This window comes from Micropterus dolomieu, linkage group LG05 (assembly GCF_021292245.1).
Source record: "Micropterus dolomieu isolate WLL.071019.BEF.003 ecotype Adirondacks linkage group LG05, ASM2129224v1, whole genome shotgun sequence".
Classification (NCBI taxonomy): Eukaryota; Metazoa; Chordata; class Actinopteri; order Centrarchiformes; family Centrarchidae; genus Micropterus; species Micropterus dolomieu.
Window position 1 is genome coordinate 19493421 of NC_060154.1, and position 17755 is coordinate 19511175.

A 17755-nucleotide genomic window follows, 5' to 3' on the forward strand; every position below is an offset into this window, starting at 1 on the left:
ACTAGGTCCCCAGAGCCACAGCTTCTACATTGCCCCTCATCTATTTTGGGAGGGGGATGGAAATTTGGCTGCAGCATGTGTGCATGGAAAGTTGGACAGCCGGGCCTAAACTGAGGAGCTGCTATATTAGCTGGCAGACTCACAAATGACAAATATACCACTTGAACTGTACCTTCTTTTCAATAAGTTTTATTGACAAAAAGCCATTAAAGTTCAAAGGGGGAAAGATCCAAGAATTTCCTGAGAAAGCAAAAAGGACATCAGAAATAATTACAAATCATTTGGACCTCAAACGCCGTTTAGCTCACCTCTTCTGTGCATTAATGAGGCTGCAGCTAGGAACAGTGGAGGGCCTGATTAAAGATATGTTGTTAATTACACAGAACTGCAAAAAGCATGACCTACCTTGAGTAAGATTTCAAAGAATGACATCGGCAAAAATTGGTTTAGGAAACTTATTGACAGTGCAGGCAAGGAGCAGAAATACACGAGCAAGTCATTGACATGTAAAGATGCAGAAGTGGGATGAGGACAATCAAAGTGATGCATTTCCCTGAGGAGGGACAAATAAAGGATTTAATTTCAAGTCCAAATCCCCTGTCTTTCATATTAATCACTGTAGACTAGTTCTATGTATGGCTTGCATCTAAGAAAGAAAGCTTCACTGAGGGGATTGTTGTGAGGAACGCACATAAAGACAATGACAGTCATGACTTAATAAGGCAGTATTAAACAAAACAAGAGCAGCTTACATGACTGTTCACAAGTATAAGAGCTTAATTCATCTTGATGTTGGTTCAGTCGTTCATTGGCATGGCAAGAAAACTAGTGTTTTAAGTTAGGAGCATAAATGCACATTATAATACACTCTGACACAAATGCCTGTCTCTGTAGTTATTAAGGCACTGAAGTTGGAGGGGCTGTGGAAATGGAGGCATGGATATACTGAGTTTGTATGCAGAGTAGTTGTTTAACCCAGGACGTGGTTTTGATTTGAGTACAGTCTGACCAATGATATTCAGGCTTATATAACACAGACAGTACATCTTTAACAAATTTCGAACAGCCCTTACGAACACACCACAAAATGACATGATATTTATGGTAAATGTGATAAAACTTACTACTTTCAAGACTATGTCCACTTGGCTGTCTACATAAAGATAGTATGAATGTATGTGTTTCCATTGTGCCATCTTTAGAGTCAAGTACTGCAGACCTGTGAACATGTAACAAAGTGTACAGTCCAATGAAAGACATTTCTTCACCACAGTATTTTCATTTCTTGCATTTATACACAACTACTGATTAACCTGACATCTTTTGTTGTTTGTTTTTTTTTTTTTTACACAGTAACTGTACCAGATATTAAGTGACCATTTTGTTCTGGCTTTGTCCGTTATTTGTTCAGTGGACGACTTGTGACTGAGGGGTTGGGCAAGCCATGGTATACTGGAAGCACTTCACTATTACAGGCATTGTAGGACAGTTCTGTGCATCAAATCGTTTTGTTTTCCTGAAGTTTCCTTCAAATAGTCGTCTCATTCATTTAATTTTATATTGGCTGACAATTTTCTGGCTCTGAAAGTGGATTCTAGTTGGTTTGTTAGCTTAAGAGCTGCATGCTGAGGAGTTTGTGACAGATGAGGGATAGTTCGGTTAATCCTTGTAGGCAAAAGGCAGAGAAAGTACAAGGAGATGTCAGATGCCTCCCTCTCCTTAGAATTGTTCATGGAAAGAAAGTACCTGTGAGTCCTTTTGTTCCAGATAAATGTCCTTATTCCTTTTTTGAACGTGGTTCTTGCTTGAGAACACAGTAATCCAGCTGTGAAACAGTAGACAAAGGATGACAATTTTAGGAAAAGATTGAAGGTCATACAGTCGGGTTTTAGGCTTGTAGATACAATAGTCACATGTTTCACTATGTTATATTTATTGTAGTTAAAGTGTGAAAATTGTAATTGCTCAACTAGCTATATTTTAAATTATAATAACGCATGCATTTTTAAGTGGCTTATACCAATCTTATTCTTCTTAACATGTAGTATTTTTAAAGTGAAAAATAACCATCCACAGCCTCCCTGATATCTGCATCATTAGATAATTTTACGCATCCCATTCGAGTGTAGTATACTGCAAACTCACCGTCCCATGCAGGGCCAGGTGGGCTCACTGTTTCCTCCTGACCACCTGTTTGAGGTGGACCTCACTCTCTGCTGCTACAATCGGCAGCTCGTTCTTCAGGTGGTACGAGATAAGGTGGCTTATGCTCTCAAACAACATGTCTTTGGTTCGGACCTATATGGAGGACAGCAAAAAAGAGGGGATGTAAGTCACTGTGTTCACTACATGCAGCACAAACCTTCTGTGAACCCAGTTTGTTGTATTAAACAATGGCAGTGTTTATAAGTGACATCCAATAAATAATTCTGTGTGTTTGAGTTAGACAATCAGCAGATTTAAAAAAAAAAAAAAAAAACACTTTGCAATGAGAAACAGTGCAGCTATAACAGAATATTTTAATGACAATTTTTCCTCCTGTGGTTTTATACACGAGTATAAACTTTGACAACTGTCAAACATATTTTTAGTAAGCTGTTTTCACCAGACTGCCAGACTCACCACTCCCTCTGGGTCCACTAGCAGTAGGTGTTTGGGCAGGCCACAGTGCATTCCAGTTAGCACGTACTGCCCTGGGTTGGTAGTGCTCTCCCGGACCAGAAAATCTCCATCTCTGACCAGGAGTCTCTCTGCGTCCCGTCTGCTCATGCGGCTGTGGTACCACGTCTCCCTGCGGAGCTGCTCCTCATTTGGAGCCACAGGGGCTCGACGGCGTGGAGGGCTGGGCCACTGGTCCTCCAGGACCCGGACACCCCCAGCTGCAGCCGACATACTGGACCCTACCCCTCCCCCACAGGCCTCGTGGAGCTTCAGGGCGTCCTCAAAGGGCCCTACAGGGACATTGATGTTTCACGAATAGGTTATTTTACTGTATTTTTCAAATAAAAAAAAAAGGTGAGTTTATCTTCACTGTATGTGACACGAGCTGTCAGGACTTACTCATGTCAAAGAGGTCCTTTTTGGGACTGTCAGGTACCCTGGCCCCTCTGTGTGCTTCAAGACCCTGTGCCAGTGAATCCAGGTTTTCCAGACTCTGGGTGTTAACATACTGATGCTCCTCATAATCTCTGCAGCCTGGTGGCTGGCCATCAGCACACAGGTAACCATCTGATGTCAGACCTGAGAAAGACAGGTGCTCAATACATTTCTGACTTCTAGCTGGACTTTTACATATTGTGCGTGTCCATCAGCAAACATTTTAATGCTATTTTTTAACCCCCTTAGTGGTTGAAATCACATCTTGAAATACTGAGTTTTTTTAAATATCACCTGTATAACTAAAAAAGTAAAATTTAAACCAGTTGCAGTGAATGTGTATGATCACTAATGTCATTAGTTGTATATAGGCACTAATGAGAAGGCAGCTTCTTCACAATACCAATATAAAATGTTAACTGATTGGTGTTTATTGCAGCTTTCTACCATTCAACAACAGATTTGACCCACTAAAATTGTCTGATCATTACATCAATATATTTTATACTACGGTATTATAATTCATTCTCTTGGTATTGGACCGGTGACAATTACTTTTACATTTAATTTTAAGTACTTTGAACTGTGCTAGCCTGAATGAATGATATATATGAACAAAGTTTGATTGAAATGTTTGGTAAGATAAGGTACAATAAAGTGACTTTTCCATTGTCTTAACAGTAAAACGTCAATACCAATAACTTCTGCAAAAAAAGCATACATGCCATTCATTGTTTTAGTTTTCTATACACCAGGCAGAAAGGTGAAAATGTAGATTAGTAACATTTTTAAATGATAAAAAGGCTGCTGAATAACTTTACTATTGTTTTTTTAAACGCTTTTAAATTATCCCCATTAGTGGATGCCATAGCAATCAGCTAATCTTCCTAGATTCAGAGAATCATGAGGCTTCCCTCTTATCAAAAGATTACAGACAACTTGAAGCACGAGTCTTGAACCAAGTCTTTTATCTGAAAGGCCATCCTGATTAAAAACATCCCAAGAATCCTAATTCTATAAGGGTGATCTTTAGAAGGGCCCCAAACACTGAACTTCTGTCTGTGCGAGAAGTTAAGTGAATTTCATTCAGGGCACAAAAGTGCAGTGATGACCAGACTCCGACACACCCTTCAAGTCAATCCAAGACCCTTCAGTTTATTCTCTATTAAAAGTGTATTGTTTTACAAAATGACAAAGCTCAGTATCAACTAAAGTGAGAAAAATTAATGATAAACTTGTGAGCAAGTTTTCTCCCCAACAGATTATATACTTGTGTTGCCACAGGGTCTCTCACCTGAGCTGCTGGTGGTTTCAGTGTCCCAGTGAAGTTCATAGCACAGCTGACCAGGGGGATAAGATGCCTGTTCCCTCCTGGCTGGTGAGCCCATCTAACATCCAACACACACACACACACCCCCCCCCCCAGAAGAACACAGCCTAAATACATTTGTATTGCCATACCTGAATGGACAGCTCTCATCTGTTGTCCTCACATAATGTAGTTTTGAAGCACTATCTGAAACATTAGCTACAGCATGTCACCAGATTTTGAAGAAGCTGCAGGGAGACGCCGATGATTTCTCTCACCCGGGTATGGCAACATAGGAGCCATGGCTCTTTATGTAATCATATCTCTCTGGCAATTATGTTGCAGGCACATCAGGAAGACAATTATGGAGTTTATTTTCTTGCTCCTGTTAATTTCCATGTAAACAATACAGGTAAGGAGCAGGAAAACATCAGTCACCGGTTTATGCGGGAGATATTAAAGAGTTTAGCTTGAGTCTGGCAGTCGTTGTCTGGTAAAGTTTAGCCATGCACTACTTGATAATGACCAGATGTAGCTTCAATTACATTAGATGGTAAGGTTGCATCTTAGCACAAAGCCGGTGTTGATTAGTGTGAAGAAGCCAACTGTACTGTATAGCAAGTCTACCGTACAAGAGTCCAGAACCTGACTTAATGTTGTCTCCAAAATCATGCCTGGATATTCACCTGTACTGCTGTCTTGGTCTGTGGCTGGGTGTGGATGTGACCCAGCAGGGCTCCACTAGACCTGAGCCTGGAGTCCACCACTCCCCCAACAGGAGGCTCCTTCCCAGGGATGCTGTTGTAGTAGTCATGCTCAGAAACATCCTCATCCTCCCCCCACATTGGCTCTTCTGTCCTGGCAGACCTGAAAAAGGACATATGTGCATAAGTCAAACGACACGTTTAATTGTAGAGCTACATAACTAAATTGGTAATATTACACAATCAATACCACAACTTCTATAATCTAAACAATAAATTATATTATTTTTATAATTATATTCAATGAGATCGGAGTTTTCAAATGTATTCAGTCTGATCATATGACATGTCCATATCCGTGATCCATCTATACAAGTCTGCGAGAGATTTATATAGATCAGACCAGAGCTGCTGCTTATGGCAGCAGGAAGGCGTTTGAAACCAGAATACAAAAGTCTGACAGTCTGGAGTTGCTCCTGTGTCTGCAGTGATATCACTGCAACACATGGAGGTTTGGTCAAAAGGGTCGGAAGATCTGTGAGGATCAATATTATAAGATGGATTTTGAGGTAATACAAGAACAAACTATCATGTCTCCTTGTAATAAATAACAAATTGGAGAGTTGTGCAGTAGATCAGGTTTTTGTGGTGGAAAATGCAACTAAGCTCTCTTTTTTTTTTTAAATACGCAGGAGGTCTTGCCAAAGTACGGATGAGTGACGTAAACTTCGTAAACCACCAACTTCACTTCCACTAGGTGTCAGTATTCCTTCAACAACATTTAATTTTTCCATTGACATCTTCTGCCAGTATCAAGGTTAAAGCTTTAATGTTACAAAGGCTGTATTGTTGATGTTATTTCTTAGTGCCTTGGTCCTAAAAGGATTTCATCTTTTCATAGGAGCCATAATTTTGGCATGTTACCTCTCCATAGATGTCGTGGTTTTGGGAGGACTATGTAGGTACTGTTTGAACTGCAGCTCGAAGGCTTGGCCGATGGTACTGATGACACTCTGGGCTAAACCGTCTGAACACTCCAGGATATGACATGCTGAAGGAGACAAAACACCACAAGACGTTTTTCTAGCTGCCACATACTTAAAGAGTAAGATTGTGGCTCACTATTAAAAGCACTATTTTAATACTGGATGGTCATTTTGAGTTTCTTTTTTTTAAATGGGGATGATCGATTGCTTAAAAATATTAGTGATTTCTGTTCTAAACCAAGGCATGTTGCAGATGTCAGTCTACTTTCATATCAGGAATAACTTCATAGGAGAATCATTATCATACATTTCTTTCCAAATAATGGAAACACTATAATGTAACTGTTGATCTCTTTTGTATTACAAAAATAAATTGTGGCATTGTGAAACACATGTTGAAGTGAACTTCTCTGAGTGGTCCATGTTTAAGATCCAGCATTGTATATACATAGTTATGAAACAGGCAGTGAAGGAGAAGCTTTTCAAGACATACCTCTCTGATTAACTGGGTCTTTGGCCACATACGCTACATAATCAGGCGTGTCCTGCAACAGATGGGAGGAAAAATTAAATTAGACATATATAACTAAATTAAAGCCCTCCCTGATTCTTCAGTCACGAGATGGGAAACCAGTAAAAGTGGAATCCAGTCAGATGTCTGCCAAAATGTCCATTCCAACAACAACGTAAAGGAGAACAGGGAGTAACACACTGCACTCACTGTGTCTCCCCCAGAGGCAAACGAAATAGATTGCATGGGATGGTGCGCTATCACCTGAAATAGACAAGTGAATAAAACAGAGGCGGAGGTTAGCCAATATTCTACTTTAACATTTCATTAATTAATGTGGATACAGACACCACAAATGGACAATGAGGCCAGAGATGGAAAAGAGCAGGGTTTAAAAGATACAGGTTTTGAAGCAATACCAATACACATCTACTAAAGTGGAATGTTCATCACAACCTTCTTTGTATCAGCAATAGACAACATTTAATTTAAAGTTCTTTGGGCAACTGTCAGACTATTCCTTGTAGAGATGAACTGATGGTATTGTAGCATCACACCTGTCGTGTGGTAGGGATAAGCAGACCAAGGCCATCTATGGAAATATTGACTGCAATACTCATCCCTGCAAATCGCAGGTTGCTCTTCCCCATAATGGACTGAAGAGCTTTGTTCACGGCCTACATGAGAAAGAATAAAAAAGGAGAATACAGCGGATATTACAATCACATACATACAGCATATGACTATGCTATATTTACTGTATTTGTTATGCGAGACAAAATACTTACATCACTTATATAATTATCTGGACACTTGAGCACCACACAAGGGTGTGATGTGTACCAAGGTGACTTATAAACAAACACTGTTGTAAATTTAACTTATCTATTTTTCCATCAGGGATAAAACAATTTAGTATATTATAATGAAACATGCAAAGTAAGATTAAAGTTTACTATTAACCTTCCTCCTCCAAGCTCCCTTTCCCCCTGGCACAGCTTCACACAGCCTGTTGATGGCTTCCCTAATTAGTGGAATAGAAGGTCAAACATTAGTGGGACACACTGGCCACTGATCAAATGGCTAACCCCCCCCCCACAATGTGAGGAGCATAACTGAGATTAAAAGTTGTGAAGCCGGAGTTCAAAAACTGTTGCATCACAGTTATGGAAATACCAGAGGTTAAACATGAACACAAGCTTTGTGTTCCCTCCCTCGGACTAAGGTCATGTTCAAAGGTCGAGAAAAGCTTTCCAGCAGTTCTGTTTACAAGTACTAAAGTAAGTCCTTCCTTGCAAAGAAAACAATTTATCAACCTCCTGTTTAACTCCCTGTCAAATTAGGGAATAAGAAACACTTTAGTTTAAGCCAAAATAAAGTGTCTGGGTGCTGTGCAGTTCCACACTTTGATGGCTCTTAAAGGCATGATTATTCACATTTATTTTTCCACAGTGCAATGCTCTCTGCAGATTTGTTACCACTTTGCAGTGAAGCTGCTATAACTCCTGGGAATGGCTGCCTAATGGGCGTTTAAAGCTTCTGTCCCCTGTGTGTCTGATGGCGGGTGTGAGGCATAATGTGGATTTGAGGCTGGAGCTTGCCTTCTCACTGCCAGGGGACAGCAGTCAAGAACCCAGCTGCCCCTATCAGGTGGCTCATAAATATTTAAAAAGCAGAGTCCCGGGCCCCATCTCGAGTAAAGGTCTTCTCAGGGATTTTTGAAAAACACTGCAATGTTTGAATGACTCATGAGAGAGCCGAGGGAGGAGGAGGGAGATGGGCTGTTTTGTCTGCAGCCTCAGTATCTTCCCTGCAATAAAATGCCAGGCCTCATTATCACTGGTGTTGCTGTTTAACACATACCATAAAGAGTACTGTTAGAGAATGCGCCATCTTCAAATTTAGGAGCTGAAGTACATTTGAAATTCTTACAAACACTGAAGGTTATGTTGGTGTTTTCCAGGACTGAATTGACTTCTACAAAAGTCATCAAGGCAAAAAGAATATCAGCTCTGGGTGCATGATAAAGGCTCTGCTGCTTTTGAGTGGCATCCAGCAACAATTTGTTAAATTAATGAAGACAAAGAGTCATTGATTGTTGGCCTTGTGGGACAGATGGTCCATGATCCCCAAGTAATGACTAGGCCTCATGTCATTACCGCTGAGAAATTCAGTTTTAAAGCATTGGTAAACTGCCTTACACATGCTACTAAATGGAAAAGGCTGCAGTGAGTTTAACAAAAGGACAAGGATGCTGAAAATCTGCTATATAGTCAACAACCTCAGGGATGCAAAAAGAAATCAGTGCACTAAAACAATCCTGACTAAACTGATTCCATGCAATCAGTCACTACAATAAAACCTGGTGCTTATGCTCAGTATGATTTTGCCTTTAGCTAATGTTTTGTTGTTTTGTTTTGAAGTCTGCTCTCTGACCCCCCACTCCCCCAAGAAGTTACAACCGCAGACATTATCCAGCAGGGTGCGTTGACGAGGACCACTGCAGCTTTCCAAAGTCATTAGCAAACATCATCAATAATAGATCTCCCTCCCTATCACTCCATCGCAGCTGCCTCCTCCCCCTGCACTTAAGCCTTGGAAGCACGGTGGGCTCAGATTACTGATGATTGATTGTGGAGGAGAGAGGAGGGTGAGCGATAGAGGGAGGGAGTGCTTTTATAACAGAAACATGAAAACACAGACCCTGAGGCACAGTTTTACACATACACATCACCTGTCATGCCACTGAGCATATTGTGTATTGATATGCATTAGTTTTGTTTGTCTCTTAACTGGGACACACACTGCATCTGCCATGACATTCTCTACATTCCCATAAAGTCAGTTGTTTTAAACCAAATGCTACAGGTGTGACTCATTTATCAAGTCACTTACATAAAATTAAGAAAATAAAAATCTAAAGTAACAGCCGAGAACTGACTGCTGGTAGAAACGTAATATTATAGTGGGCGATACTTCAGTTAATCCTATACATCTTGGATCATATTCTCCTGACTCATCGCTACCAACAGAGATGGTTACTAGCTTACCTTGTCACCTGAGTCCGCGTGTTGAAGTCCAGCGAGCGCATTGACTTCAGTACTTCAATGCAGCCCATGTACTGCAAAAAGAAACAAACCAAACAGAAGTTTTAAAATATGGCGGTGGAAAGATTTTGGTCAGGAATAGATGTCCCATATAATCATGAACCCGACATGTGAAGTGTTGTAAAATGTTTGTGTTTTATTCAATGTTTTATTTAAAATTTAGAGATTAGGTGTCACAAAAATGTTCAATTGAAAAATAACTGCTGAACTTAACTCACAATGGAAAATGATTTAAGCTTTCTAAAAGGACATCAACATGCATTATAAATAAGCATAATTTGTTTAAAACTATAAACATGTCTAGCATTATTTGCATTTTGAGTAAAACTCATTTCCGCAGTATACAATATGTAATCCTCTATTGTAAGCATGAGTAATTGCAACAAGGCATCATAATTTAACTCAAATCCACATATAGGCCATTAAAGTGTACACCATCAGGTAGCAGCCAGCTGAGCAGCTTCCTAATAGCTGTCAGGCTGGGGTGCTAATGGCACCTTGACTAGATTAGTAGCACTAAGAGCTCCAAATCATGGACAAACTGCAGCTTTTTTAGGCCTCTGGGGGATGCATGTGAGAATGTCCTGGACTTATTTGCATGACTGTGAGGCTCACGTGAAAAGACGGAGAGGTGAGTAAAATCTACAACTTCACCTTTCTGCTTGTAAAAAAAGGTTTACCCGCCATCATAATTAAATATCTATACAGTGCAATTCAACATCCCATATAAAGAACATTTATCCAGGAATTACTGATGAAAACTAACCTGATTATAGCATATATTACATTCATAGCATTGATAAAAATATAAAAAAGAATCACTGTTACAAATTCATGACCATTGATTGTGGAAGGCAGCATTACTGACTGATCCTTTTGTGTTTCACCTGCTTGAAAAGATTACAAGAACACAGCTTAAACAAAAGTGATGTAAACCTCTTCAGCAGCTTGAGTGATTTATAAACTCTTTGTAAAACCATTTGCATCCTATCCTACAGTGCTTTGGCTCAGTCAATGTCATGTTCAGTGCAGTTTCCAGGATTGTTAGTGACTGCAACAGACATACCAGAAGCCATACAAACAAACCGAGAGAGAAAGAAAGCAACCTTTGAGCCTGAGAGCGTAATGAGCTTTCTAACCCGATCTGGAGACAGGAGGAAGTCTTCCATCAGGAAAATTGTCTTTCCCTCTCTCTGCCAATGCTACCATTGTCACACAATCATCTGCTGATACAACGCATACCCTCTATCACTCTATCTGCACTCGTACGCTTTTGGCAGAGACGCCATCACACAATTCCTAGGGCTACAGGGGACACTGACTTTCCAACAAGCATTCCTCAGAAATTTAATAACACTGGCCACCACGTTCAAACTTTGTTGCATTACGGCTGCCTTCTTTTGAGATAAATAGCAGCCGTTTTGTAGTTTATAAGTGTAGAAAATGTCATAAGCCCAGTTCATTATCTATATGTTCTCATTTTACCACTAAGGCGAGGCAAGATCGAGAAGCGTGTATGTTGTGTAATGATGGATGGGCAGATGGACAGATAGTGAGGACAGCTGGATGTTACCCAACAGAACATTGAAAGATTAGGTTTGTTTTTGTTTTTAGTAAATGGTCTGGTCCAGGTATAGCACCTTTCTAACCAACTGCTCATCAGGAAGGAACTAATCATTCACATGCACACTCACAGCATAGCCATTGGGAGCAATGTGGATTTCAGTATCCTGCCTAGAGACACTTCAACATGCGGGCTGGGGGAGCCAGGGATCAAACTCTAGATGATAGCTTTGGCAGCTCCAGTGCTTTGTTTGACGGTTGCTGCAGTGTCCTGACTATCAAAGATGGCAGATGCAGGCCAGACACAGAGCCTGACAAAGAAAGTGTAAAGGAGGAAAGCAATACTAAGAATCGTATTTGTGTCTTTCCGAGCAGAGGAGTGACCGTGTGTGAGAGACAGAATGGGGCACTGAAACAGAAATAGAGGGAGAGAGCTGTGTGCTATTGTAGCTATGCTGATTAAAAGGGCACTGCACAGCAGAAATCTACTGTCACTTTGACACTAATACATGCAGCAAGTACTCCTCCCTGCATAGATTTACCACCGAACTGGACATGTAGTGTTGCTTTAGCTGCTGTGAAATGCATTTCAAATGTTAGCTTTCATGGGTCATCTAAAATGATTGCAGTAAAAGCTTGGTTTGATAATTAACTGAGATATCAAATATTAGAACAGCACTTGTTTGAAGGATCCAGGAAAGCCCTGCTGGTGATGAGATCTCATACTTACCACTGGACCCCTCCCATACTGATCCAGCCACCCTCTTCCACATCACATGATGCAAATGACTGATTAAATGTAATTGAATATAGGAATGAATGGTGCCTGTATTCCATTAGAAAGCATGCTTGGGCCTTGGACTGGGCTAATCAAGAGCCATGTCATTAGTTTGTGGGGGGGTGGCGCAAGAGGGGCGGAGGTGAAAAGGCATGGGGGATCGTTAAGGGGAGATCAGTGACATTGACGTCAAGCAGTCTGCTTGGGATGGTAACTCTTTGTAAACACAAATCACAAGTACACACTGATGAAAACTGCTTTTTTTTTTTAAATAAAAACTTATCATTCTCATCTCTCGGTTGGGACAACCAACCATCCACTCGGTTATGTAGCCTGATCTTATTTTTGATAACACAAGCGTTTTGCGTAAGTGTCATTCAAGCATAATACAACACTAACTATAAATGCAGTGGGATTCACTATGCTGCAGGATTGTAAATCATATCATGGATAAAATCTTTTGGTCTCATTGCACATGTGGATGTAAACAATCTCGAAACCACACAAAGAACACCACTCCCACAAGCTTACAGTGGGAGCTCACAATCACTATAAATGCAGATTGTTATTGTTTTTAGTATGTGATGCATACAGTTTACAGTGTTGCAAAAAAAAAAAAATAGATATCCTGACTACAGTCTACACACAATTTCATGGTTTATCATTCTCCACCCGGACGCCTGTGTGCTATCCTGACGCAGTCTCCCTACCAGCCACACCAAGCCATCTATCTGGATTAAATTATGTATTCCCCAGCACTCGCCACATGAGCTGCATAACAAACTGCCTGGCACTGTGTTGTTCTTTTGTTTATCATCCACAGAGATAGAGTGCCATTAATATTATGTGGTAGTTAATATTCAAGTACCAGAAAAAAAATGTTTGCTAGCCGCTTTCAAAACAAATCCTGAATTAAGTGAATGTTCCTTTACAATGGACATACCCTATGCATTAAAGAAAAAGAAATAAGGTGACCATTGACTCACTCTGATAATATAAGAGGCCCCTGGTCCTGCAATCTTCTTGTCAGGGTGCAGCCAGCCTTGAGAGGGTTTGTGGATGAAGCTTCCCTTCTGGGTGAAGTCCTCTCCCAGCCACATGCCTTCCACCCTTGTCCGGCGGCTCATTCCTGACCTGGAGCTGCTGGAACTCCCAGAGCCCGCCATGGCCTCTGTGGCCCCAAACACGTGCCCTCCTGAACTGGCAGAGTTTGCCGCTGCAACTGCTCTCTGCCCTCGAATGGCCTGCAAGGAACAGGGGGTGACACACACAGGGTCACAGGAGTTAAGTACCGCTGCAAGACTGGCCACTGGGCCACTGGCTGAGGTGGCAAGACTGGGCCTGTGTGATGAAGAATGGGAGACTGAGGCCTGAGAAGGACCTGCAGCCGCCTTGCCCGAGTCCTTGCTAGAGCTGGATGGGCTCCGGCTGAGCAGAGAGTTGGAGAACTTCCATTGGGGCATCCTAGGGATGAGCATGCAAAAGGTAGTGGTGGCATCCTGTTCCCCATCCAGGCAAGGCGAGTCGGCCTGGGCTGTAGCCCCAGCCGAGGACGACGATCTGGCACTGGGATCCAGTCGAGGCAGAGGAAGGCTTGGGGTGGAGGAGGGGACCACCGGTGTGGCTACAACTTTGCCGCTCATGGCTAAGCTCTGCATCAGGTCGTCGGAGGAGGTCACAGACTCATTGCGAAAGCGGCCATACTTTGGCTTAAGGAGCATGCCCGGAGGAGCCGCCTGAAGCAGGAGCAGGGATAACTGCCAGAGGATGAGGGGGGGAAAGGGGGGGAGGGGGAAGGGGAAAGGAGGGGGGGGAAGGTGTAACGGAAGATGGGGAGAAGACTAGAGAGAAAATCTTCCAGGTGGAGTCCTATATCCTTGTCAACTGAAGGCTGTCTGGTCCTCTCCCGTTCACACACTGTCCCACTCTCATGCCACTCTCCTCTGTCTGAGCTGGCTTGCTTCCTTTCACTGCCTTAGGCAAGCTCGCTCGTATGCTCCTAGTCTCTCTCTTTGGATGATGTCATTGGGTCTATTAGCCCTGCCCAGCTGCTCTCAGACTGTATTAGCTAAAAACACATCTGCCTGAACCACCCTGCCCTCAGACACATACACACTCAGATTGCCTATTTTTTGTCTATATAAAAATGAGGTCCTGCAAATTAAAAAAAAAAATAAAAAGCTTGTATTAGTGTACATTATCTTTAGGCTAGCAGTAATTCGTCAAACAATAATGTTGTCAATGTATAAACTGAGAAAATAAAATTTTTGTAAATCTCACTTGATAAATATTGAATTTGGCATAATTTCCAATCCCCCCCCCCCACTGGAGGTGAGGAAGCTAAACTTAAAGTGAATTGTTGATTTCATGCTGTTGGTGCATGTATGTGAGTGAGTAATTCCATTTGTCGTGGCAATAGACAAAAACTTAACAAAGGCAACAATGCAGCCACACTCAGAGGGACTACATGTCTGAAAACATCGGCCTTGTCCCATCTGTCAGAATTCTCTCCCAACTTCCCTCCCAGCCACCTCCCCAGAGAGCAATCAGCCATCTCAGGACAATCCTTTTAGTTCCTTGCTTGCACCCTCCATCATGCCTTTTTCTGACACACAAATGGTATGTAATCATACAACCAACCAACCAAGTACGCCTCAGCAGTCAGGATTCTCAGTGTGAAACACAAAGCTGGTCTCCATACACAGATGTGAGCAATATCTGCCTTGATTGTGAAATAACCCAATAGTCAGGATAATCTGTTGCAAAAAGAAGGGTAATCTGCTGACTAAAAAAAATGCTGCCTACATATCACAGTTTTAGATGAAGCGCAAACAGGAGAGAGCCTAAACACAAGACACTGAAGAGTTGACTGAAGGAGCACAGGTTTTAATCCATAAAAAACAAAAACTCAGGCTTACATGCAGTTCAGGTGTAAAATGTCCAAACAGCGGATCAGGTAACACAGAGACAGGCAGAAAACTACAAACATGACAATGACCGGACAGAGACTGAATAGAAACAGCAAACATTTAAAACAAGGGACTAATGAGCAGGCGGGAGCAACACAGGTGAGAGGGATCAGGACTAACGAGACAGGCATGCATGAGAGATAGCAGGGGAAAACAGAGAGACAGGCAGGCAGAGGGATTCTGGAGTGACAGACAGAACACAGGTTACAGACCATATCAAAATAAGACAGAACAGATCAGAATAATATAAATAACAAACTAATCCAGACACAAGCAGAGAGATCACAACAAGATCATGTAAATGAATACAGGAATAAACAAGGCTAAACAGAGAAAACACAAGATGAGGAACAAAAACCCCAAAACAGAAAACTGTTATGGCAGAAAATTGTGTCCTCTTACATTTAATCTTTCATGTATGATCTTTTAATATTATTATTATTATTATTATTATTATTATTATTGTTATGTCTTATAGATATATATGTATTGTGGGTTTATCCTTAACCTTTCCTCTCCTATACTCCTTACGTTAGTCCAAATTTACTAGGGTTTAGGTCAGAGCTGTGAGATTGTTTTGGTGTTTTCCCCCTCTTGTTGTTCCTCTCCTCACCTGGAATGTTCATTCAAGGCTGAGAGAGGATGTCTGTTCCCCAAAACATAGAAACCTAGACTGTGTAAATGATTATGCATCCCTTTGCTCGGGGCCAGACACCCAAAGCTGCCCTAGGCAGCAGGTCTCTGGACCAGCTGTATATGTGTTTTAGTACTTCTCTGTTTATTCTCTAACGGTTTTGTTGTAACTCAATTATTTGCTCAACCCCTCACCAGAGTATAATTTCCACGACAAAAACATGGACCAACTGCTAAACAGAACAGGGTAGGGAACAGAGACGGGACCAACCAGGAAACAGGACAATACTAAACATGGAACAAATCAGAAATAAGGAAAATACCAAAACACTACTAAACACAAGCAGACAGATCTTGACCAGATAAACTATAACATCAGGTAGAGGAAGCCCACTAAGACAGCAAGCAAACTATAAACTAAGTCTAAACTAAACAGAACAGCAACAGGGAGTCTAAACGCAAGAGACCGAACTAGTAACACAGAGTGGATAAAGTAGACAAGATAACAGAACACCGACAAACTCCACAACAACTGACTAGGATAACTGAACAGATTAACACAGAATGATCATAACAAAACGGACAACAAATCAGGCAGAGCTCACAATTAACACTAGCAGACTGGACACAGGACAACAGACAGACAGGCCAGAAACCCAAAACCCAACAGACTACATAACAGATACTGAACTGACCAAATAACCAAAACTCACAGAGAACTAAACGAGACAAAGAAGACAGGCAGAATGTGACACTACATAGAAAAGGAAAGGCTCATTATGTTCATGTCAATTGTTTAAATTCAATCACGCAAATCATTTGTAATTGCAATGCAATTTGTTTAGTCCCATAATCAGTTTGGATTGTCATGTAAGAACATTTTGTCTACAAACTCTGACTGAATAACAATACAGTAAACAATGCATAGTAAACAAACTACACCAACCAAAATATGTTCTAATTGTGCACTAGTAAGCTTACCAATTTGTCAGGCTCTGAGGAAAAAGAGGATGAAAATAAGATCCAGCCCTGGTGAATTTCCAAAGACCTTTATCAGAGAAAAGCAATGTTTTTGCTCAGCTATCGTACAAAGGAGCTGTAGCTATGGTTGAATAATAGAACAAGAACTAGTCAGGAGAACAGATTACAACTAACCATACACACACTGAAAAACCCACAAACACAAACAAACCACCATCAGAAATGCTATGACACCACAACCACTGCCATCCCATCCTCTTCCAAACAGCCAGTCACATCTTGTTTGTTATACAGAGTGTAAAAAGTTACTGATAAACCAGATGAAATCAGTGTATGTTGACAGATGCGCCGGTAGCTAGCCTTCCTCAGTATGCTCTGTCCCCATTTCTGACAAAAAACAAACTGTTCTTGCAACATACGCTATAAGCAAACTACATAGATAAGGAGGCATAATGACTTCAGACAGAATTGAACCAAATAGATGCAATAACAATCATTTGAACATGGTACTAGGTGTAATTTCCATAAATTTATTTAAAATTACTTAATTACATCTGATGTTACACAGGTTCAATCATTGTACTGTGATTTTTTTGTATGTGAAGAGATAATATTTACCAAGGGACTTTGGTAGTTTGCATATACAAGTGGAAAAAATCATGCTGTACACCACCACTTATTAGCAGACATTCCCTTGACAACAGTGATTACAAATAAGAACAACAACAGTTACTTAACAGAATCTTCAATTTGAATTGTTTGGTTATAATGTAAAGAGAGTTTATTTGTAATACTGTTACAAATCATTGACTGAGAAAAGTAATGTGTTTGTGTGAGGCCTAGAGAGAAATTATAATAGGTGACTGATGCATTTATCTGTGTATAGCATCTCAGGATCACAACACTGAAATACCATGAATGAAATCTGTTGAAAAATGTAAAATAGAAATAGGAGAGGGATATATATATATATTAGCAAGAGATTAATTTCTAGTTCAGAATAGTAAGTGGTGAGACAAATGGACATCCAGTTCCTGGGTTGGATCCTAATTGAAATCCTAAAGATAAAAATATCACTATAGGCAATCTGACATATCACGTTTTTAATCGTTTTCTTT

At 40.9% G+C, this 17755-nt stretch overlaps 1 protein-coding gene across 2 annotated transcripts; it reads right to left on the reverse strand.

Annotated features, from left to right (window-relative positions):
* Window positions 1–173: 173 nt before the first annotated feature.
* On the reverse strand, window positions 174–15098 carry shc2 (SHC (Src homology 2 domain containing) transforming protein 2). Of its 2 annotated transcripts, none has more exons than XM_046049226.1 (14): window positions 14973–15098; window positions 13041–13298; window positions 9657–9727; window positions 7570–7630; window positions 7164–7283; window positions 6817–6870; window positions 6589–6640; window positions 6034–6160; window positions 5092–5272; window positions 4391–4484; window positions 3061–3240; window positions 2623–2951; window positions 2146–2298; window positions 174–1825 (listed from the first exon to the last, which is right to left on the reverse strand). In XM_046049226.1, exons 1-13 carry the CDS (start codon window positions 15081–15083, stop codon window positions 2170–2172), a joined length of 1767 nt encoding a protein of 588 aa, XP_045905182.1. In that variant the 5' UTR covers window positions 15084–15098; the 3' UTR covers window positions 174–1825; window positions 2146–2169. The 2 variants fall into 2 exon arrangements, with proteins under 2 accessions (XP_045905182.1, XP_045905181.1); XM_046049225.1 differs by having other exon boundaries at window positions 13041–13811; window positions 14973–15058.
* Window positions 15099–17755: the final 2657 nt, after the last annotated feature.